This window comes from Mercenaria mercenaria, chromosome 13 (genome assembly GCF_021730395.1).
Source record: "Mercenaria mercenaria strain notata chromosome 13, MADL_Memer_1, whole genome shotgun sequence".
Lineage (NCBI taxonomy): Eukaryota > Metazoa > Mollusca > Bivalvia > Venerida > Veneridae > Mercenaria > Mercenaria mercenaria.
The window spans coordinates 8319311-8343068 of NC_069373.1; the positions used below are offsets into that span (position 1 = coordinate 8319311).

A 23758-nucleotide genomic window follows, 5' to 3' on the forward strand; every position below is an offset into this window, starting at 1 on the left:
CCATCCCACATCCACTTTCATACAAATTTGTAAGAAAATCTAAAATAAAATTTACATCTGTCTGAACTGAATCAATGTCTGTCATTACAGAATCTGGTCCAACTGTTGATATATGACACATATTTTTTTTTCAATTTTTTTCTCCATGATGCGTGTATAATATTGGTAGACTTAACTGAAATGTTTTTACTTTTGAAAGATCTACTGAGAGTCGACATGCTATCAGACGTAATTTTTCCATTAGTGGATGTATTTTGTTGGTGTTCACTATTGACAGAATGTTTCCTTGAGGGAGCATCACCGGGTGGTCTATCAACAAATTCATTAATACTGGATAATAGTTCTGCGCGTTTCCCATGCTGGAGCTATCAGAATACACTCCGCTCTGTCTTGCAGTACCTTCTGCAAACATCTGCCTACCAAACTGAAAGTTGGAAAAGCAAAGAAAAAGATATTAGACCAACTTGTTTTCATACCATCAATAATTTCAGCCTCAGGGTCCGGACGCCATGAAGCAAACCTTTTTAACTGTCTATTAGCTCTACTTGCAAACATGTCAATTTCTGGAGTACCCCAGTAAGACAAAATGTTCTAAAAATTGGCTTATCAAGCATCCTTTCCACATTGTCATTGTATATTCGTAAACTATGATCAGATATATTCTGTACGCCAGGAACATGAGTTGCCGACAACCAAATGTCCCTACCTATACACCACAACCAAATAGTTTTAGCTAGATCATTCAAATCAGCTGATTTTACTCCTCCTTTTGAGTTTATATAAGAAACAGCTGATGTGTTGTCACATTTTATCATAAGATGTATATTTCTTTTGTTTTTACAGAAGGATTTTAAAGAAAATAGACTGCTTTTAACTCCAGATAATTGATATTTTTTCCAGACTCATCAGCTGGCTTTTTCTCCATTACAGTCTGCACCCCAACCTATAAGGGACGAGTCTGATGTTATAGTCATTACAGGGTTCCCATGATAAATCCCTCTTTTTTGCAAATGAAGTTTTCAATCCACCATAAAAGATCTTGCTTAATATCATCCGAGATGGACATGTTTTAACCAGTTTTAAAGCTGTATTTTTTTACGTTCTATATTTCTATTAAAAAAAGTGGTCCATATTCAACTGCAGAAAAAGTAGACACCATTAACCCTAATATCTGAGCTATTTTTCTTATAGAACATACATTTTTGTAATACACCTCTGAGCAAGCAAGTACCAATAAAATCTGTAAAAAGATCCTTTGGAAGCAAAGAATGCAACCAAGAAGATTTTCTAATTTTACTTTTTCTTGTGGTAATTTGACAGTCATTTCAACAGAATCAATATCATTGCCTAAGTAAGTTTTTTTTGTGTTGGCACTAAAACAGATTTTTTATCATGTTTAATGAACCCTAATTATTCAAACAATTTCACTGTATCATCTATATTTTTCATAGCGTCTTAGCCCTCTCGGCCAAAGCGTCCTTCTATGGAAAGTCGTCAGCTATTGTGACTAGTCCCAGTGCTGAACAGCTTTCCTGAAGCTGTTTACTGTAGTGGCACGCACAACACTATCATTCAGTTTGTTGCACTCTATCTTCGTATGGGGAAAGGGGGAGGGGTGGGGGAGGGTAGCGGGCGGAAGCACGGCCGTCTATAACTTGGAGTCTTACACTGCACATGCACGAAGCACTTTGAGTTATTTACTGTTTGTCTTTCTATAATATTGTCAGCACTATAACCGCTGAATGCCTTAGGGGTTACTCTACGTTTGTTATAGTGGAAAGGTATCAAATAGTCATGACAAGGCATTGCTGGCATCAGCCCCTTGACCACCTTGTAGAAGAAGATCAAAAAGTTTGACTTCCTTCTATCCTGGAGGGATGATAGCCGCAGATCCTCGAGCATCTCGGTGACACAGCCTGTGGACCTATAGTGGTATAGTCCGTGGTGATAACTCGGGGATGCTTGCTTCTGTACCTTCTCTAGCCTGTCGACATCCCGTTGATGCTATGGGTCTCAGACTATGTCATCAACGGAATAACGACAGGCTAGAGAAGGTACAGAGGCAAGCAGTCCGATTTATCAACCGGGACTATACCACTAGGTAAAATTGAAAAAAAAATCTAAGAAAGAGCCTTAAGATTTGTATATGATGATTATATTAGTACTTATTACCAGCTACTAGTTAAAGCAAAATTACCATCTTTGCATGTAAGAAGACAAAGAACAATGGCTATAGAACCCTTCAGAATTTTAAACAATTTGGCACCTCCAGTTTTATCAGGCCTAACAAATAAACGTTCAAATTCATATTATTTTAGATATTCTAATATATTACAGGTACCTCAGGTCAGTACAACTAAATTTGGTAAGAACAGTTTTAGGTATGCTGCCCCTGTATTGCGAAACTCCTTACCTGACAAGTTTCGGCAAACCAATAATTTTAATAATTTTAAAAATCTTATATCCTTCTGGTCATGAAAGGAGTGTACTTGTGTGGCTTGTCGGCAAGTATAACTTGTCCACAATGCAGTGGCATGCTTGCATTTCCCAAGCTCCTGCTTCTTTTCTGTTTGATTAATTTTGCATGCTTCTTCCAGTACCGTTATAAATTATTATTCCTTGTGTTTCTATGATTATGTGCTAATCCTACAATACCTTTTTTTTAGCTTTTTATAACTTATTCTTGCATGTTTTAAGTGTGATGCATGCTTGCCTTCATATTATAATTATATATGCTTGTTTTATTCCAAATCTGAGATGATTATGCTAATCTGTTCTCCGCAAACCTGGTTTAAAGGGATACGCATTCTTAGCACATTTTTAGTCTACACATTTTTGTCCGTTTTTCTCTTTCAGTTTCTTAACCTTACGTTCTTAACTAAATTTTAGGCCTCTTGTCATGATTAGCATAATCCACTCAGTTTTTACTTTTGCTTTGCTTATATGATACTATGCTTTGCTTTGCATTTGTGTGCTGTATATGCTTTATATTTGTGTGCTTTTTCTTGCAGCTCTTTTATTTGTTCATTTAATATATGTTATAGCAGCCGGTTATAAAAGCTCTCCTCGAGCTTATGTTTCTTGTTATGATGTCTTGCCGACTTTATATAAAATTTACTGTGTTGTATTGTATTGTATTGTCCACAGACTGCGTCACCGGGATATGTTAGACTCCATCCTAGTGTTACATCAGTATTGGGATTTTTTACTACGTAACATATATTTTTCTGACTCAAATCACTGATAAGGGACGTAACACTGTTTTGGAGTTTGGCAAAATGATTGGTGCATGTTTATCTGAAATTGTATCTGTTATTATATGCAGATGATACTGTTATTCTTGCTGAATCCAGGGAATTGTTACAGGCTGCTTTGAATGCTATGTACTTATACTGTCAGACATGGAAGTTAGAAGTTAACTCATCTAAAACAAAAGTCCTTGTATTCAGCAAGATGAAGCAAAGAAACAAGCCTGTATTTACTTTCAATGGGGAAAATTTATCTGTAGTTGATGATTTTGTATATTTAGGTATGACCTTTACTTGTAACGGTAAATTTGATAAAGCAAAAAGTGTATTAATAGAACAAGCTAGAAAAGCCATGTTTGGTGTTCTACAAAAAGCCAGGAAGTTGGCATTAACTCTGGATATGCAACTATTTGACAGTATGGTAGAGCCAATAACATTATATGGTTCTGAAGTTTATGGATTTGAAAAGTGTGATGTAATAGAGTCTCTATTCATTCAGTTTTACAAATATATACTCCATTTTAAGAAAACCACACCAACATGTATACTTTATAGTCAGTTGGGTAGATATCCAGCTGAAATTCTTATCAAAGCCAGAATGGTTGGTTTCTGGAAAAGAATTGTAAGTGGTAAACAAGATAAGATATCTGCTATTTTATATAAACTCCTGTTTCATTTACATATTTCGGATATTTTTCACTCAAAATGGTTATACAAAATTGAAGAAACTCTGAATTATTGTGGCTTTTCGGGTTACTGGCTAAACCAGTTTGTACATCAAAATTGCAATCTTGCAAAAATGGTGAAAAACAGGTTGTGTGATCAGTTTAAGCAAAATTGGTATAACTCTATATATGTAATGCCTAAATGTTTAAATTATAGGATAATTTAAACATCTCATTGTTTTGAATATTGTCTAAGTATACTGCCGACTGATCTTAGAATAAGTTTGAGTAAGTTTAGATGTGTTAATCATAAACTACCAGTAGAAAAAGGTCGTTTCCTTTGTATCGCAAGGGATGATCGCATATGTGAGTTATGTAGTATTAACACATTTGGGGATGAGTACCATTATATTTTTGAATGTCATTATTTTAGAAAAGAAAGAAAGAAATACATTCCTACTGGTTTTATTAAAAACCATAACACTGATAAAATGAATGTTTTGTTTAATTCGGAAAATGTTAGTCTATTATTATTCAAGTTGGCAAAATTCTGTAAAATCATACTATCTAAATTTCAATAATGTCTTCCTTTTAATTACACACCTATCTGTAATTGTCAGGGGATTGATCTTCATTGAAAAACCTTAACACTAGTAAGTGAGAACATTGTTGTAATTCAGGAAATGTAGGTATATTCTGCAAATTATGCTAATAGCTGATTTCAATAGTGTCTTCCTTTTAATTACAATCTTGTCTGTAAATGTTAATTGACTGACTCTTATTAAAAATGTAACACTATTAAAGTGAAAGTTTTGATTAATTCTGGAAATAGTAGTATTTTACTCAGGTTAGCAAAATTTTGTAAAGTTGTACTAACTAAATTGCAATGGTGTCTTTCTACCTGTCAACATTTGTCTGCAAATGCTAAGCCGCTCCTTTTTGTTTCTTATTGATCTCTGAATATAGTACTGTATATAATAATCTTCTCTTATTTTCTAAGGTTTTTGGGATTGCGACTCTAGTGTTCTGTGATGCTCCACAGGTTTTTGATGCAATTATCATCTAGTGAGTCCATTTAATATTTCTTATTTTTTTCCCATTTTGGGACTTGTGGATGGTGCAGACTGCTGGAGTTGTAATTCCAGATATTTTTGGTATATATGTAAGGCCGGTTATATATAGACATTCATAGTAATATTTACTTGTATTACTCGATCTTGTTTACAATATTTGTGTAACGTGTATGCACACACCCCGGTTAGGGGTCATGTTCTTCTGAATAAACTTGAAAACTTGAAACTTGTTTGACAATATTTCTGCGCGGAGGTTGGGACTTTGGCAGAAAATTGTCTCTCTTAGGTTATGGGGTTTTAGGTCGTAGGGAACCAACTAAATTTCCGTAGGCCCACATTGTAATGTTTCCGGTCATGGGACTTTCCTAGATGCCACATACTCAGGTTGAAAGAACTATCCAAGAACTATCGAAAAACTGCAGGAAATATATATGTTGACCATCACTTTAGGGCACTTTTTTCTCTTTGAACTCGGGTACCCATAGTCCGGCAATGATTTTTTTTATTTTTCATAAAAATGCCCTACTGATAGAACATGCATATTTCTCACACAAAATGCATCATTTCATACTATTTTAGCCAGTACTCATGGATTGCAGTTTTATTTTATGAAATAAGATAGTTTTTAAACACATCAAACATATTTTGCACCAATGGGAGATCACTTTACATGATAGATATATACTGCAGAATACATATACTTTTTCAACCAGAGTTGTTGGTTACTTCCCTCTGACCTTAATGATACTGGTTTGATATTTTCACGACGTGCACCCTATTCTAATAACAATAACGATGGGGTACACCTATAGTGCGCAATGGAGATAAAGTGCGCAATGGTGCGAAATGGAAGTAAAGTGCGCAATGGAGTCAATTTTTTTGAGGAATGATTATTTATTTAAAGGAAATATCATTGGAAGGGTATTTAAATAATAATAATTAAAAAGGAAACAAAACATCAAATAATTATATATTTTTACATGTTATTTTTTATATATTTATACTAAGTTTAAACGTATTTGAATGAAATGGAAGCAAAGTGCGCAATGGAGTCATTTTTTTTTTAGGAATGATTATTTATTTAAAGAAATATCATTGAAGGATAATTAAATAATAATAATTAAAAAGGAAACACAAACATCAATAATATATTTTTACATGTTATTTTTTATATATTTATACTAATTTAAACGTATTTGAATGATATATATATGATGTTAAAAATATACAACATATGAATTAATAGATTTAAAGTAATCATTTACAACATGCTGCAAATTCGTAAATGCAGTTTAATTCCATTTTTCTTAAACAGAAATAATATATTTAAACAAACAATGCGATGAAAACATAGCAAAAACATTAGATTTCATACATTTTTAAACATATAATATAATCATATGCGCGGCTCTAAGTCTTTTTTTAAACTTAATATCAATCATAAAAAAAATTTTCTATATCAATATTTCCTGAAGTATAGACAAAGTTCAGAATAACAAACAACTGAACTTAAACAAATAAATTACGTTAGAACAATATACACAAACATTTGATTCTAGAAAGATTCGAACCCATAATTTAACATTTTAAATCAAGTTATCGCTCCTAATAGAATGTTTCCATTGCGCATTTTGCCTCCATTGCGTGCCAGTGATTTAGCACAAATATTTGTTATGTGCCTATTTTTTAAAAAGATTTTTCACGACAATTCCATTATTTCAAACAAGTTTACACAATAATAACCGTTCCAATACAACGACTATACAATAAAATTGATTGAATTTTTTTTAAGTCGGCAGTTATATAAGGGTTATTATTAATGATAGATATAATTATAATTATGATTATGATACATCTATCATTTTATTGCAATAGCATTTACCGAGAGTAAATAAAATATTTCAAACAATTTTTAACAGACAACTGTGAGTATTTTCTAAATATTTGAACATCCAATTATCGCTCCTAAAAAGGTTCTTTGCGCACTTCACCTCCATTGCGCACAATTTGAATTAGCACAAATATATGCTGCTTGTGTGCCATTTTCATTTCTTGGCATTTAACAACGTTTCCATTAACTATAGCCAGCAAGTTTACCCAATAATCGACGCTATAAAAAAAAAATTGACTCCATTGCGCACTTTACCTCCATTTCGCACCATTGCGCACTTTACTTCCATTGCGCACTATAGGCGTACCGATAACGATGAAGATCACATGACAAGTCATGTGACATTGAGAAAATGGCGGATGTCAACAAACAATCTCGTGACTGTTAGTCAGAAAATATACTTTTAAAAAATGTAATGGTTTGTCACTGTTTCGACATGTTAATATCTGTTTAGTAAAGGAATGATGCATAATTTTCCAAGATCATTTCGCCATATTTATGTTATATATCCTTTCATTTTTACAACACCGGGAAGTAAATCACGATCTTCAATCACAAACGGGTAGACAAGCTTACTGCAGCTGAGTTGCTGCTTTTTTAATTTCTGACATTTGCAGCCCCTGCAAATTTGACCATCACAATACTGTATTCTCAGGTATTCAAAGTTCCTATAGATAAACAGGGTAGACAAGCTTACTGTCGCTGAGTTGCTGCTTTTTTAATTTCTGACATTTGCAGCCCCTGCACACTTGACCATCACAATACTGTATTCTCCGGTATTCAAAGTTCCTATAGATAAACAGGTTGGAGACTTCACCTGGAATGAAAAACATTATCTTGATCCAAATGATAGTTATAGCTTGAATGTTTAAAAAACGATGAAACCTTTACAAAAACAATCATGTCATTCATTTAAACAACGTTATTTCAAATAAAATTTACAAGAAACACTTTCATAAAGGCAGTGGCTAGGGGTCTGATAACCAGACCTCTAGAACAGGACTGTATCTAGAGGTCTGGTTACCAGGGCTTCCATTAAGCAGCGTCCCGGCGTAAAATACGCCAAAAATTATGATCCGTATGCCAATACACAAAGTCAGAGGCGTACCTAGGACTTCCGATATTTTCAAAGGACGACAAAATCAATACACCGACGTGATTAGCTCTGCCCCGAAACTAATCAAAGCGGTTTAATAACTCTTGATTGTCAGCCTCGTAAAAACTGCCTGCAGTGTTTGAAGTGTGAGACTAGTGTGAAAGCATCGTGTTTGATAGAGACCGTCTGTAAATGTAAACCGTTATCCAGATCAGCTGACATGTTTAGAAGGCACTAATTGCTGACAATAAAACACTACATGCATTCGGCTCGGATAAAGTTGGTGAAACAAGCTCCGAAGCCGGAAGACAAAGTAACTAATTGTGGAAAATATATCGATAATTTCAGCAGAAAAAAACTCAGCAAGAAACTATTTTCTTCTAGCAATTGACATTTCACATCCAGTTTAAATTAAAACATTTTTTTCCATCGGTAATAAATTTGCTACTTACTTGATTTTCGTGAATGATAAATCCTATTTTTACAGTATTTTTTAGAGAGAAAAAAAAAAAAAAAAAAAAAAAAACATTCAATTTTTCTCTTATTAAGAACTGATATCTTTGACACATTTTGATAACACCAGCATGTGGCTTCAAAGGGAGGTGTCGGCAAAATTTTCCTTTATTGATTTTCTTTGATGTGGGATGAAAGTTAACTGGTTGAGTATTGCCAGGTGAATGACGTAATTTAACATAATTCTTCGCCAAGTAAAATGTACTTTAGATTTTTTTAAGTGGATTTTCGTTATGTAGCTGAACAACAGTAAGTCTGTTGATTTTAATAAAATTAGATATGATGATGATGATATTGAAGGTCATTGTACAAAGTGATACTACGTAGGACTCCAAGAAAATTTAAGAGGGACTCCAAAATCTGAATGTTAGGCAGTCCTGACTCCATGAAATTGAATCCTAATGGAAGCCCTGGGTTACCACACCTCTAGACAACCCGCATAGGTTCTTTGCATGAAGATCACTTTTCCCGAAAATTATTCGAATTTTTCCATGCTCGCACAAATACTTAAAACAGGTGTACAGAATCCTCGTGCCATTCCACACAAAATTAATGGTACCGATTTCATTATCCGATGCCGACATAAATTATCGCCGTCATCGCTATTTGACTCAGGTATTTCAATGTATTTGTGAAGCACTGGCCGATTCGGAAACTTTTTTTTACAAGAAAACGTAAGTTGCTCAGAAAACCCACATCATAATATTCTCGACAGTCATTCTCGTTTATAACTATGGGATGTCACTAATGTCTCACACAATCATATGTACTGCAGTATTACGCAAAAGTGTATTTGAACTATTAAACTGTTGCACATGCGGTGTCGAATTGTTCAATTAAATCACTTATGCATCAAAGAAAAGTTAAACTGCAAAAAAAATTGCGAACATCAATTTCTTAAAAATACTTGAATGATTTATGTTGAGCATGATAAAAAAACAAAAGCCAGTATTCATTTGATTTGCAAGGTGAACTTGTCTTCTATTAGTTTCAAATCATATTTTGCCCCCAGATTAAAGCAAATGGTAGACATACCATCATAAATAACTGCATTTTTTGCAGTTTAAAGTATTAATGACAAAGCCAGCATTGTAAAAAGATTTTTTTTTAAACTTATTTTACGTTGAAGTAAAAAAAAATGTGACTTGCGAAATATTTCATTTCTTTCCTAAACACAACCTGTCTTAATTATTTCCATTATTATGTTAAGTAGTAGGTTGCCAAAAAGATCACAAGTTGTGACTTTCGTTTAGCCATTTAAAGGCACTGACCTCCAGTTTTTCGCTTGAAGTTCGGTCATAACACGAGTAATCTGTCTTAAAATGCTAAATCAGGAGAGAAAGAAAACTTGCTCGATTCGAGATTCAAACCCGGGCTGCCGCGTCAATCAAAATTTTCCTGCGGTCTGGACCAATACACCATGGAGGAATATGCTGTTGTTAAATAAATGTAAAGCTTTATTAACCTCCATTTTTCCGATTTTTGAATGGAAAAATTGCAAAAACAACTGATTCTTACGTGTTTCTATATATCATAATCTGTCAGTAACCAAGTTTTAAAGCCTTAAGAAATATAGCAATAATTTTCTGATATCTGTTTTTTTTTTTGTTGTTGTCGTACAATCCTGAGGTCAGTGCCTTTAACACAAGTTTACTAAAACATGTACTGCGTGAAATCATTATTCTAAAAATGAATGATACAATGTATGTTTTAATGACTCGACATGATTCTTCCGAAAACCATATTTCAGTAGAAACTGTGCTCCATCAAAGTTTCAAAGAAGTATAAATACATTTATTTTTATAGCTCTTTGGCTAGTTCGATTTTCATACACTGTTAGGCAGATTTTCCTAATGTTTGGTTGAACACACCTACAGATGTGAATGTTAAGATGGAAACGTGAGTAATAAAAGACCGGCCTTTAGGAATAAAAATCCGGCTTAAATATGCGTAAATATCGGGCCGATGAATTTCTTGTTAGAGCCGGAAGCAGACATATTTTGGCAGGAAAACTGCATGTGCCTTCCATGAGATACTCCTTCGGTAATGACCACGTGCTTATAGAAAATTACGTATTGGCTTTATATTTTTGCGTCACCAGAAAGGTTACAGTGTTGAAACTTTCATATAATTGTAAACAAAATGCTCTACATCCAAATGAAAATGCATGCTTAAGAGCTTGAATTTATATCGTGTCTGTACGTCTGTGACAGGCTCTGAAATGTCTGAGTTTATGATATTTTTCATTCGAGTTCTTAATAGTCGGAAACGGTAAACAAACATGTTTTACAAAATGTGCTTATAATAAATCTGGTGGGTGGGGTATGTACATTTTTCAATTCTAACGGCGAGTTTTCAAAGGAATGAAGCATTTCAGTGACTCTTTGGTGTTTTTGAGATATACTGTAGAAAGGGAAAATGGATTTTGCCCAGCAAGGACTGCATGTGTCCTGAAGGTTTGAATGGGACAAAGGAGGATTTTGCCCAGCAAGGACTGCATGTGTCCTAAAGGTTTGAATGAGACAAATGAGGTTTTTGCCCAGCAAGGACTGCATGTGTCCTAAAGGTTTGAATGAGACAAAGGAGGATTTTGCCCAGCAAGGACTGCATGTGTCCTAAAGGTTTGAATGAGACAAAGGAGGATTTTGCCCAGCAAGGACTGCATGTGTCCTAAAGGTTTGAATGAGACAAAGGAGGATTTTGCCCAGCAAGGACTGCATGTGTCCTAAAGGTTTGAATGAGAGGAAGGAAGGGGGATTTGTCCAGAAAGGACTGCATGTGTCCTGAAGGTTTGAATGAGACAAAGGAGGATTTTGCCAAGTAAAGATTGCATGTGTCCTGAAGGTTTGAATGAGATGAAAAACACATGAAGTCCTTGCTGGGCAAAATCCTCCTTCATCTCATTCAAACCTTCAGGACACATGAAGTCCTTCCTGTGCAAAATCCTCCTTTGTCTCATTCAAACCTTTAGGACACATGCAGTCCTTGCTGGGCAAAATCCTCCTTCATCCCGTTCAAACCTTCAGGTGCATGAAGTCCTTCCTGTGCAAAATCCTCCTTTGTCTCATTCAAACCTTCAGGACACATGCAGTCCTTCCTGTGCAAAATCCTCCTTTGTCTCATTCCTACCTTTAGGACACATGCAGTCCTTGCTGGGCAAAATCCTCCTATGTCCCATTCAAACCTTCAGGACACATGCAGTCCTTGCTGGAGATTTGGCTCTTGGCACAGATGGAGGGATTTTGCCTTGAAATGTATGTTACTCATAATGATTAACGTATTCATTTTTAGTATTTACTCGGACGATTATCAGATGAAGTCTTTTACCCTTGTATTTTCAGATGGTTATGGACAGATTGCTGTAAAAAATGAAGTAAGAATGACAATAGATACAGAAATAGTTTAAAATACAAGATGACAGAGGTGTTGTTTAAGGTATTGATTATTGGTGACCCTACAGTGGGAAAGACATCATTTGTGCAGAGATATGTTAATAACTTATTCAGAAGAGATTATAAAATGACTATAGGAGGTAAGTGTATGATTTTGTTGTATAGAAATTATGTTACATTGAGAAGTGATATTATTTGGAGTTTGGAGATAAACCATTGCCAGCCATAAACAGCAAATTATTGATGATGGTGATGCCAGTGATGGTAATGGTGGTGATGATGCAAAATGGCAATTGCTCTTTAAAGGATGATTTTATCCCACTGCTATTTTGAAATACATTTTTTAAAGTGTTGCTTTTAAATATTGTTAAATAGATAAAAACAAAGACTGATAGATAAACCAGATATGAAATGCTGATATTAAATAGGGTTATTATTATAATAGTAGCTTGATCTGGGATGCTGTATTCGGTTCCAAAGGATTTTACCAGATTGGATCTCAAGAGTCGTACAAGCGACGAGTGTGATCCGTCCTTGCAAAATTAACAAAAGAGCCGAATACAAAATCTAGCTACTGTTGTAATAACCCTTTTATTATATACCTCCACCTTTTTATTTGCATATTAAATGAAAGTAGTCTGTCAACATGCAATACAAAAGGTACAGTATGAAATGTTTTTTTGCCTGTTCATATTTACTTGTGAAATACAAGCTTTATTTTTGACAGAATTATGTTTTCCCCCACCCCCCACCCCACCCCAACTGGGGGAGATATATTGTTTTTGTCCTGTTCGTCCATCCATCACACTTCATTTCCGATCAATAACTTGAGAACCATTTGACCTAGAACCTTCAAACTTTATAGGATGGCAGGGCTTATGGAGTAGACGACTCCTATTGTTTTTGGGGTCACTCCATGAAAGGTCAAGGTCACAGGGGCCTTAACATGGAAAACCATTTCCAGTCAATAACTTGAGAACCACTTGACCCAGAATGCTGAAACTTCATAGTATGATTGGCCCCATGTGGTTCTGGGATGATCTGTGTATGAAAAGAATTGGAACCACTGCCTTACCCTTGCATGATCGTAAAAGGCGACTAATAGGGTCTTAACACTTGGTTTTGCAGTAACTCTGTGATTCCAGCAGGTATTTTGATTCCATACCTCATGTTTTTAGCTCACCTGTCACAAAGTGACAAGGTGAGCTTTTGTGATCGTGCGGTGTCCGTCGTCCGTCCGTCCGTCCGTCCATGCGTCCGTCCGTCCGTAAACTTTTGCTTGTGACCACTCTAGAGGTCACATTTTTCATGGGATCTTTATGAAAGTTGGTCAGAATGTTCATCTTGATGATATCTAGGTCAGGTTCGAAACTGGGTCACGTGCCGTCAAAAACTAGGTCAGTAGGTCTAAAAATAGAAAAACCTTGTGACCTCTCTAGAGGCCATATATTTCACAAGATCTTCATGAAAATTGGTCAGAATGTTCACCTTGATGATATCTAGGTCAAGTTCGAAACTGGGTCACGTTCCATCAAAAACTAGGTCAGTAGGTCTAAAAATAGAAAAACCTTGTGACCTCTCTACAGGCCATATATTTCACAAGATCTTCATGAAAATTGGTCAGAATGTTCACCTTGATAATATCTAGGTCAAGTTCGAAACTGGGTCACGTGCCATCAAAAACTAGGTCAGTAGGTCAAATAATAGAAAAACCTTGTGACCTCTCTAAAGGCCATATTTTTCATGGGATCTGTATGAAAGTTGGTCTGAATGTTCATCTTGATGATATCTAGGTCAAGTTCGAAACTGGGTCACGTTCCATCAAAAACTAGTTCAGTAGGGCTAAAAATAGAAAAACCTTGTGACCTCTCTAGAGGCCATATATTTCATGAGATCTTCATGAAAATTGGTCAGAATGTTCATCTTGATGATATCTAGGTCAAGTTCGAAAGTGGGTCACGTGCCATCAAAAACTAGGTCAGTAGGTCAAATAATAGAAAAACCTTGTGACCTCTCTAGAGGCCATATTTTTCATGGGATCTGTATGAAAGTTGGTCTGAATGTTCATCTTGATGATATCTAGGTCAAGTTTGAAAGTGGGTCACGTGCCATCAAAAACTAGGTCAGTAGGTCAAATAATAGAAAAACCTTGTGACCTCTCTAAAGGCCATATTTTTCATGGGATCTGTATGAAAATTGGTCTGAATATTCATCTTGATGATATCTAGGTCAAGTTCGAAACAGGGTCATGTGCGGTCAAAAACTAGGTCAGTAGGTCTAAAAATAGAAAAACCTTGTGACCTCTCTAGAGGCCATACTTAAGAATGGATCTCCATAAAAATTGGTCAGAATGTTCACCTTGATGATATCTAGGTCAAGTTTGAAACTGGGTCATGTGCCTTAAAAAACTAGGTCAGTAGGTCAAATAATAAAAAAACCTTGTGACCTCTCTAGAGGCCATACTTTTCATGGGATCTGTATGAAAGTTGGTCTGAATGTTCATCTTGATGATATCTAGGTCAAGTTTGAAACTGGGTCAACTGCTATCAAAAACTAGGTCAGTAGGTCTAAAATTATTAAAATCTTTTGACCTCTCTAGAGGCCATATTTTTCAATGGATCTTCATGAAAATTGATCTGAATATTCACCTTGATGATATCTAGGTCAGTTTCGAAACTGGGTCAAGTGCGGTCAAAAACTAGGCCAGTAGGTCTAAAAATAGAAAAACCTTGTGACCTCTCTAGAGGCCATATTTTTCATGAGATCTTCATGAAAATTAGTGAGAATGTTCACCTTGATGATATCTATATAAAGTTCAAAACAGGGTCACGTACCTTCGAAAACTAGGTCAATAGGTCAAATAATAGAAAAACCTTGTGACCTCTCTAGAGACCATATTTTTCAATGGATCTTCATGAAAATTGGTCAGAATTTTTATCTTGATAATATCTAGGTCAAGTTCAAAACTGGGTCACATGAGCTCAAAAACTAGGTCACTATGTCAAATAATAGAAAAAACGACGTCATACTCAAAACTGGGTCATGTGGGAAGAGGTGAGCGATTCAGGACCATCATGGTCCTCTTGTTATTTTGATGTAAATGAGATGTGGAACCAAAATTTGTAGTCCTGTTTGGCGCCATATAACCTATACTGTGTTGGTGCGCTGTAAAACACAAATAAATAAATAAATCATAGTATGATTGTACATGCAGAGTAGATAAACCCTATTGATTTGGGGTCACCCTGTTAAAGGTCAAGGTCATAGGAGCCTGAACATGGAAAACCATTTCTGATCAATAACTTGAGAACCACTTGACCCAGAATGTTGAAACTTCATAGGATGATTGATCATGCAGAGTAGATGACCCCGATTGATTTTGGGGTCACTGTGTTAAAGGTCAAGGTCACAGGGGCCTGAACATGGAAAGGCATTTCCGATCAATAACTTGAGAACTACCTGACCCAGAATGTTAAAACAACATAGGATGATTGGACATGCAGAGTAGATGACCCCTATTGATTTTGGGGTCAGTCTGTTAAAGGTTAAGGCCATAGGGGCCTGAACGTGGAAAACCATTTCCAGTCAGTAACTTGAGAACCACTTGACCCAGAATGTTGCAACTTCATAGGATGATTGGACATGCAGAGTAGATGACACATATTGATTTTGGGGTCACTCTATCAAAGGTCAAGGTCACAGGGGTCTGAACATGGAAAACCATTTCTGGTCAGTAACTTGAGAACCACTTGACCCAGAATGTTGCAACTTCATAGGATTATTGGAGAGTAGGTGACCCCTATTGATTTTGACCTCACTCTATTAAAGGTCAAGGCCGCAGTAGACAGAACATGGAAATCCATTTCCGGTCAATAACTTGAGAACCATTTGACCTAGAACCTTCAAACTTCATAGGATGATAGGACTTAAAGTGTAGATGACCCTTATGGTTTTTGGGGTCACTTGAGCTGAGGTCAAGGTCACAGGGGCCTGACCATAGAAAACTCTTTCCAATCAATAACTTGAGAATCACTTCACCCAGAATGTTGAAACTTCATAAGATGACCCCTACTGATTTTGGGGTCACTCAGTCAAAGGTCAAGGTCACAGGGACCAGAACATGGAAATGATCAGCTGATGAATTTATCAGAGCAATATGTGTTTAAGCCAGTTCTTATTCTGTTATTGTTTTTTTCTTTGATGAAAAGTGTTTCTTGAGTAATTTTATATAGGTTTGTTAACTAAGTTGTTAGTAGAGGCAACCAGTGTATTTGCATTATGTATTCCTGTAAAAATGATCTTGCTTCTATACTGTATGATGATAAAACATGTTATAGGAATTGTGATATTTTTAAGTTAGAGTGTATTTCTATTTCAGTTGATTTTGCCTTGAAAGTTATAAAATGGTCTGATTCACAGAACATCAAGTTACAACTCTGGGATATTGCTGGTAAGTTAATTTTTGTCTGGATGTACATCAGATTTTTGTCTTGCATATCTAAAAAGGTATTTGACCTAGAGTTGTCACACATCATGGGAGTGCTATTTTGCATGTGAAGTTGTGCACCTGGGGTTTTGTTTAGGATTTCACCCAGCCAGACCAGAGCTAGCCCCTGACAGTCAAATATATGCATACAAGGCCTAAAAAATTTTGTTGCATGTATCTCAAAAATTATTTGACCTACAGTCTTGAAACATTGTAGGATTGTTATTATGAATTGTGAGATTGTGCGCCTTATGTTTTGTTTGGGGATTTCACTTAGCAAGACCAGAATTATGACCATTGACATACCAAAAAGTATGCACAAAGTGGTGGCTAGTAAAAGTTTAATTCACACATAAAAAATATTATCTCAACAGATATTTGACCTAGAGTCATGAAATTGTATAGGAATATTATTCAGTATGGGAAGTTGAGCACCTTCAGTTTTGTTTGGGATTTCAGTCTGCAAGACCAGAGTTATGACTCTTGGCTTAGTCAAAAATATGCATTAAAGGCCTAAAAGTTTATGTTGTATCTCAAAGTATTGCCTGCAGTCATGAAACTTTATAGAAATGTTGTTTAGCATGTGAAGTTGAACACTTGTGGAATTATTTGGGAATTACCCCCCCCTTCCCCCCATGCCCCCCCCCCCCCCGCCACACACACACACAAATAAATAAATGCATAATTTTATTTTGTACTCTTACAGTTTTTTATCTTATGTTTCTTGATGTTTTGTAGTATCCATACCATGCCCTCCTTATGCATCTTACACTAAACCCAAGGTAATGTGAAAGTTGAATTAGTCAGTAACATATGATCATATAGTGACTGTAAATTGGGGCACCAGTGTCCCATGAATGCTCATCTAGTTGCATTGATATGCAGTTTAAGATATACATATGTTTCGTTCATTACACTACACAATGCACATCATAGCAAATATGCAGCATCACAATAATGCTAGGGCATCTGTGATAAATATTCTAAGAAACAGGAGATGGGGATAAACACTTTATGTAGGATAAATATTCTAAGTAACAGGAGATGGGGATAAACACTTTATATAGGATAAATATTCTAAGAAACAGGAGATGGGGATAAACACTTTATGTAGGATAAAATATTCTAAGAAACAGGAGATGGGGATAAACACTTCATGTAGGATAAAATATTCTAAGAAACAGGAGATGGGGATAAACACTTTATGTAGGATAAATATTCTAAGAAACAGGAGATGGGGATTAACACTTTATGTAGGATAAATTATTCTAAGAAACAGGAGATGGGGATAAACACTTCATGTAGGATAAAAAAAATTAAGAAACAGGAGATGGTGATAAACACTTCATGTAGGATAAAATATTCTAAGAAACAGGAGATGGGGATAAACACTTCATGTAGGATAAAATATTCTAAGAAACAGGAGATGGGGATAAACACTTCATGTAGGATAAAATATTCTAAGAAACAGGAGATGGTGATAAACACTTCATGTAGGATAAAATATTCTAAGAAACAGGAGATGGGGATAAACACTTCATGTAGGATAAAATATTTTAAGAAACAGGAGATGGTGATAAACACTTCATGTAGGATAAAATATTCTAAGAAACAGGAGATGGGGATGAACACTTCATGTAGGATAAAATATTCTAAGAAACAGGAGATGGGGATGAACACTTTATGTAGGATGAATATTCTAAGAAACAGGAGATGGGGATAAACACTTCATGTAGGATAAAATATTTTAAGAAACAGGAGATGGTGATAAACACTTCATGTAGGATAAAATATTCTAAGAAACAGGAGATGGGGATAAACACTTCATGTAGGATAAAATATTCTAAGAAACAGGAGATGGGGATGAACACTTTATGTAGGATGAATATTCTAAGTAACAGGAGATGGTGATAAACACTTCATGTAGGATAAAATATTCTAAGAAACAGGAGATGGGGAGATAGGGATAAACACTTCATGTAGGATAAAATATTTTAAGAAACAGGAGATGGTGATAAACACTTCATGTAGGATAAAATACTCTAAGAAACAGGAGATGGGGATTAACACTTCATGTAGGATAAAATATTCTAAGAAACAGAAGATGGGGATGAACACTTTATGTAGGATGAATATTCTAAGTAACAGGAGATGGTGATAAACAATGCATGTAGGATAAAATATTCTAAGAAACAGGAGATGGGGATAAACACTTCATGTAGGATAAAATATTCTAAGAAACAGGAGATGGGGATAAACACTTTACGTAGGATAAAACATTCTAAGAAACAGGAGATGGTGATAAACACTTTATGTAGGATAAAATATTCTAAGAAACAGGAGATGGGGATAAACACTTCATGTAGGATACAATATTCTAAGAAACAGGAGATGGGGATGAACACTTTATGTAGGAATTGAATATGCTGAAACCCCAAGCATAATAGCTATGTACAGTGCAGCCTGCTTGGCTGAAAACTACTTTCTGTTTGCAAAATATATGGAAAGATCATGCTATTTGTTCTAGACTCAGTTTTTCATCCAGTGAGACAGGACAAAAATTTCTGATTATACAGAACAATATAGTTTAAGGCTTGTGCATAGTAAGCAGCTGGTAGAGTGTAAGGTTATGTAGATTTTCCATAAATTTATTTGAATTTCCAAACTGTCAAATATTTTCTAGGTCAGGAGAGATTCACTTCCATGACCAGAGTGTACTACAAAGATGCTCATGCTTGTATAGTCATGTTTGACCTCACCCAGCGGCTCACTTTCCAAAATACAGTTAAATGGAAGAAAGACCTTGACACCAAATGTTCACTTCAGGATGGGTCACCTGTTCCTTGTCTACTATTAGCAAATAAAGTAAGTTTAGTATACATGTTCTAAGCCAAAATAAGTGAACAAAGTTAGTAGAGGTTCACAGGTACTGAGGTGTTTACAGGTACTGAGCCTAAAATAAGCAGACAATGTAAGAAAAGGTTCACAGACACTGAAGGGTTTACAGGTACTGAGCCTAAAATAAGCAAATACAGTAAGAAGGGGTTCACAGGTACTGATTAGTTCACAGGTAGTAAGCCTAAAGTAGTAAGTAAATAAAGTAAGAAGAGGTTCACAGGTACTGAGGTGTTTACAGGTACTGAGCCTAAAATAAGCAGACAGTGTAAGAAGGGGTTCACATGTACTGATTAGTTCACAGGTAGTAACCTAAAGTAGTAAGTAAACAAAGTCAGAAGGGGTTCACAGGTAGTAAGCCTAAAGTAGTAAGTAAACAAAGTAAGAAGGGGTTCACAGGTACTGATTAGTTCACAGGTAGTAAGCCTAAAGTAGTAAGTAAACAAAGTAAGAAGAGGATCACAGGTACTGATTAGTTCACAGGTAGTAAGCCTAAAGTAGTAAGCAAACAAAGTAAGAAGGGGTTCACTGGTACTGAGGGGTTTACAGGTACTGAGCCTAAAATAAGCAAATACAGTAAGAAAGGGTTCACAGGTACTGATTAGTTCACAGGTAGTAAGCCTAAAGTAGTAAGTAAACAAATTAAGAAGGGGTTCACAGGTACTGATTAGCTCACAGGTAGTAAGCCTTAAGTAGTAAGCAAACAAAGTTAGAAGGGTTCACAGGTATTGAGGGGTTCACAGGTACTGAGCATAAAATAAGCAAACAAAGTAAGAACAAGTTCACAGGTACTGAGGGGTTCACAAGTACTGAGGGATTCACAGGTACTGAGCCTAAAAAAGCAAAGTAAGAAGGGGTTCACAGATATTGGAGGGGTCGGGTAGGAGTTTCAGATATTAAGGAGTTCACAGGTACTGAGCCTAAAACAAGCAAAAGTAAGTAGGGCTTCATGGGCACTGAGCTTAGAATAAGTAAACAAAGTGAATAGGGGCTCACAGGAACTGAGGAGTTCGCAGGTATCAAGTCTAAAATAAGCAAGCAAAGTAAGTAGATGTTCACAGGTACTGAGGGGTTCACAGGTACTAAGCCTAAACAAACAAACAGTGAATTTTAGTTCATTTGTATTGAAATAAGGTAAGATTGAATACCTGTTAGCTCACTCCTTATCAAAATAATAGTCTTTTAGAAAAGGGGAATTTAATAGAAAGATAACATTAAATTATTATGTCTATTAGTTGCATAAGGAAATCACTACTTGGAAAAAATACTTAGTAAAATTGTTGTAATTGAAAATAAGTTTAACATAATGACACAGAATATGGTGTATTATTTCAGTGTGATTTGAACCACCGTGAAGTGGAGCAACCTGAGATAGAGGAGGTTTGTAAGGAGCATGACTTTGTTGGCTGGACAGAGATTTCAGTGAAAGAAGGTTTAATGGTGGAAGAATCTATGAGGTACCATTTCATTTTATTGTTTTTGATGGATTTGAAGTATTTAGGTCCAATGGTGATATTTCATCTTGTATGGTTGAGATCATACATCTAAACATTATTTCAGGCACAGATGAGCAACTAGGTATATTCTGAAAGCTATTTTCAAAGTGTACTACTAAGTATTCAGTTGTCACGTTGCTAGAAAATATTTTTAAAACAAAGAAATTGTCTTTAACCGTTACCATGCTGGACACGATTGGTTCTGCCTTTGCGACCAGTGTAGATCATGATCAGCCTGCACATCCGTGCAGTCTGATCATGATCTGCACTGTTCCCTATTCAGTCAGTATCTTTTTGGTAAGCACCCTCTTTAACAGTCAATTGTACTGTCCAAATTGGAAGATAGACAAGTTCATTATAGAAATTTAGCATGGTAAGGGTTAAAGATAATTTTTGCTACATGTATCAGATATACATGTGATAAGGTGTGTTAACAGTGGTCATTTGCATTTATACAGTTTGTTTTAACCAAAGGCATTATGAGCTGTAAAACATACTGATAATAATCTGAATACTGGTAGTTCTTAGGTGTTTGTTGTTTTTACTGTGAATTAAGTTCCTGTAGAAGCATAGCATGCAAGCAAACAAAATAGTAGCAACATGAGTTTGTTCTGTATGCAACAATCCTCAAACTTCTGTAAGACAAGCTGTACAGTGACATTGAATGAATTCTTTGATTCTGTAGAAGAAGAAACTATATCAAACACTAAATTGTATAATAATGACATATGGTTTTCAATGAAATGTTGCAGTAGCAGTAAATTGTTGTATTATTGTTAACAATTCAAAATATATTGAATTATCAGTGAAATATCAGTCACTTAACATTGCGTTATTGATAACAGCTCAAGATGTATTTAATTATCAGTGAATTGTAGCATTAACTAAATGTTGTGTAATTGTACTTCAGATTTTTGATAGAGGAGATGATGGCAAAACATGCAACACTAGATGATTTTTCCGAGTCACTACGCATGTCAACGTCACCTACGATACGTCCACAAGCTAGTGATAAGCCAGCAACTTCAGGGTGTAGTTGCTGACCAAACATTTATGTCTAAAGTAATCCAAGACCTTACATCTATAGTTTTACCTGATATTATCTAACATCTCTGTTATAATACAGTCATGACATTGCGAAAATAACAGAAACTTTTCAGTGCAACTTATGTAAGTAATTGATTTAGTATCAGTTTTTAATGTATTTTAGTTCTCGTGTATTACCAATATGTGTTATCCAGGAAATGGGATAAGCGTGATCCTTGTTGAGTAATAACTCTAGAATCACTTATGCATTTCTTTTACAGTTTGCAGAGTTTGCAAAATTCACTTGTAGTAAACATTTTAAAATATTACCAGTAATAACTTTTTGGATCAAAATTCAACTTACTTAATGATATTGATGAAAGACAATCAATAAAAAAGTAACATAATAAATCCATTTATGTTTCATGGCATGTCTTTAATAAATGCGGGTTTGACATATTTTAAATTGTTTTAGATACTGTCAGATTTAACAGGGTTATACACTAATGGTTGTTGTTTTCCTCATATTTTACATTTGAAAGTGAAAATAATGTCTTGTTCAGTTATTTTATACAAATACCTTTGAAACTGAATGGTCTGCTGCTAGACACTGTTCAAAGCAAATTATTCATGCTGTTGAAATATATCCATTTATGCAACATATAAAGCCATCATCTACAGTTTCTTTTTTAAACATAATTGAGCCGCGTCATGAGAAAACCAACATAGTGCGTTTGCGACCAGCATGGATCCAGACCAGCCTGCACATCTGCGCAGTCTGGTCATGATCCATGCTGTTTGCTTTCAAAGCTTATTGCAATTAGAGAAACCATTAGCGAACAGCATGGATCCAGACCAGACTGCGTGGATGCGCAGGCTGGTCTGGATCCATGCTGGTCGCAAACGCACTATGTTAGTTTTCTCTTGGCGTGGTTCAGAAGTCATTATCATACCTTTTTAGATGGATAATTAATTCACTTAAATGTTTTAGACTATAAAATTATTGTGATGTGTAGAGCTTATTCTCTTACAATGCCCAAGAATCCTAAAGTAATGTTAAATGGCTATTTCAAAAAGTTCTCTTAATTGTTTGGCTCTGAAGGACATTTATTCATTAATTTCATTGCAGTATCTTGCTGGCAAGTATAATTATGCTGAACATTTTTGCAATATTCTCATCATGAAATAATTGCACTGCAGAATGTATCATGAAAACATAGGTCTTACACTACCACTATAATTTTGGGCCTCATTTCTGAGCTGATTTTACAGAGTGTTGGACAGAAAGTATTTTTTTCTTGCATCAAACATGACCTTCAATGTTCTTTTTTATTTAGCACTGACACTGTTCTTCAGTAAATGTAGATTACATGATTTTCTAAATAGGACCTGGAGAAGAAGTTTGTTAATTTTATAAGGAATATAAAGTTCAGCAATTTGGTATGTTAATGTCTTAGGAAAACAATTGTCTTCAAACCATAGATTTGTATTTTTAAGCTTTTCCTGCACTTAAGATGTTTCCATACCTCATGTTTTTATTTCGATGTAAATGAGGTGTGAAACCAAAATTTGTAGTCCTGTTTGGCGCCATATAACCTATACTGTGTTGGTGCGCCGTAAAACCCAAATAAATAAATAGATAAATGCACTTAAGATGTAAATTGTCATGTTTTTAGCTCACCTGAACATGGTTTAGGATGAGCTATAATGGTTCGTTGTCCACTGTCCTGTGACCAAACTCTTGCATCAACATTTTTTTTTATGCCCCCAAAGGGAGGCATATAGTTTTTCAACCGTCTGTCTGTCGGTCTGTCAGTCTGTCCGCAATTTTCGTGTCCGGTCCATATCTTTGTCATCGATGGATGGATTTTCAAATAACTTGGCATGAATGTGTACCACAGTAAGACGACGTGTCGTGCGCAAGACCCAGGTCTGTAGCTCAGAGGTCAAGGTCACACTTAGACGTTAAAGGTCATT

The 23758-nt window shown here is 35.4% G+C and overlaps 1 protein-coding gene across 5 annotated transcripts; it reads left to right on the forward strand.

Annotated features, from left to right (window-relative positions):
- Window positions 1-7215: 7215 nt before the first annotated feature.
- Window positions 7216-23434, forward strand: LOC123529951 (ras-related protein Rab-7L1-like). Of its 5 annotated transcripts, none has more exons than XM_045310574.2 (6): window positions 7216-7295; window positions 11828-12018; window positions 16257-16328; window positions 19048-19229; window positions 20595-20716; window positions 21666-23434. In XM_045310574.2, the coding sequence occupies exons 2-6, from the start codon at window positions 11901-11903 to the stop codon at window positions 21796-21798; spliced, it is 627 nt and encodes a 208-aa protein (XP_045166509.1). In that variant the 5' UTR covers window positions 7216-7295; window positions 11828-11900; the 3' UTR covers window positions 21799-23434. The 5 variants fall into 5 exon arrangements, with proteins under 5 accessions (XP_045166509.1, XP_045166508.1, XP_045166510.1 ...); XM_045310573.2 differs by having other exon boundaries at window positions 7216-7289; XM_045310575.2 differs by having other exon boundaries at window positions 7216-7260.
- The last annotated feature ends 324 nt before the right edge of the window (window positions 23435-23758 follow it).

What these genes read in the sequence shown, in the direction of transcription:
- LOC123529951 (XM_045310574.2), top strand. Translation starts at nt 11,901, where the DNA reads ATGACAGAGGTGTTGTTTAAGGTATTGATTATTGGTGACCCTACAGTG. An exon ending in TTATAAAATGACTATAGGAG is followed by an intron (nt 12,019 to 16,256) that starts GTAAGTGTATGA and finishes TTTCTATTTCAG; the next exon opens with TTGATTTTGCCTTGAAAGTT. An exon ending in GTCTACTATTAGCAAATAAA is followed by an intron (nt 19,230 to 20,594) that starts GTAAGTTTAGTA and finishes GTATTATTTCAG; the next exon opens with TGTGATTTGAACCACCGTGA.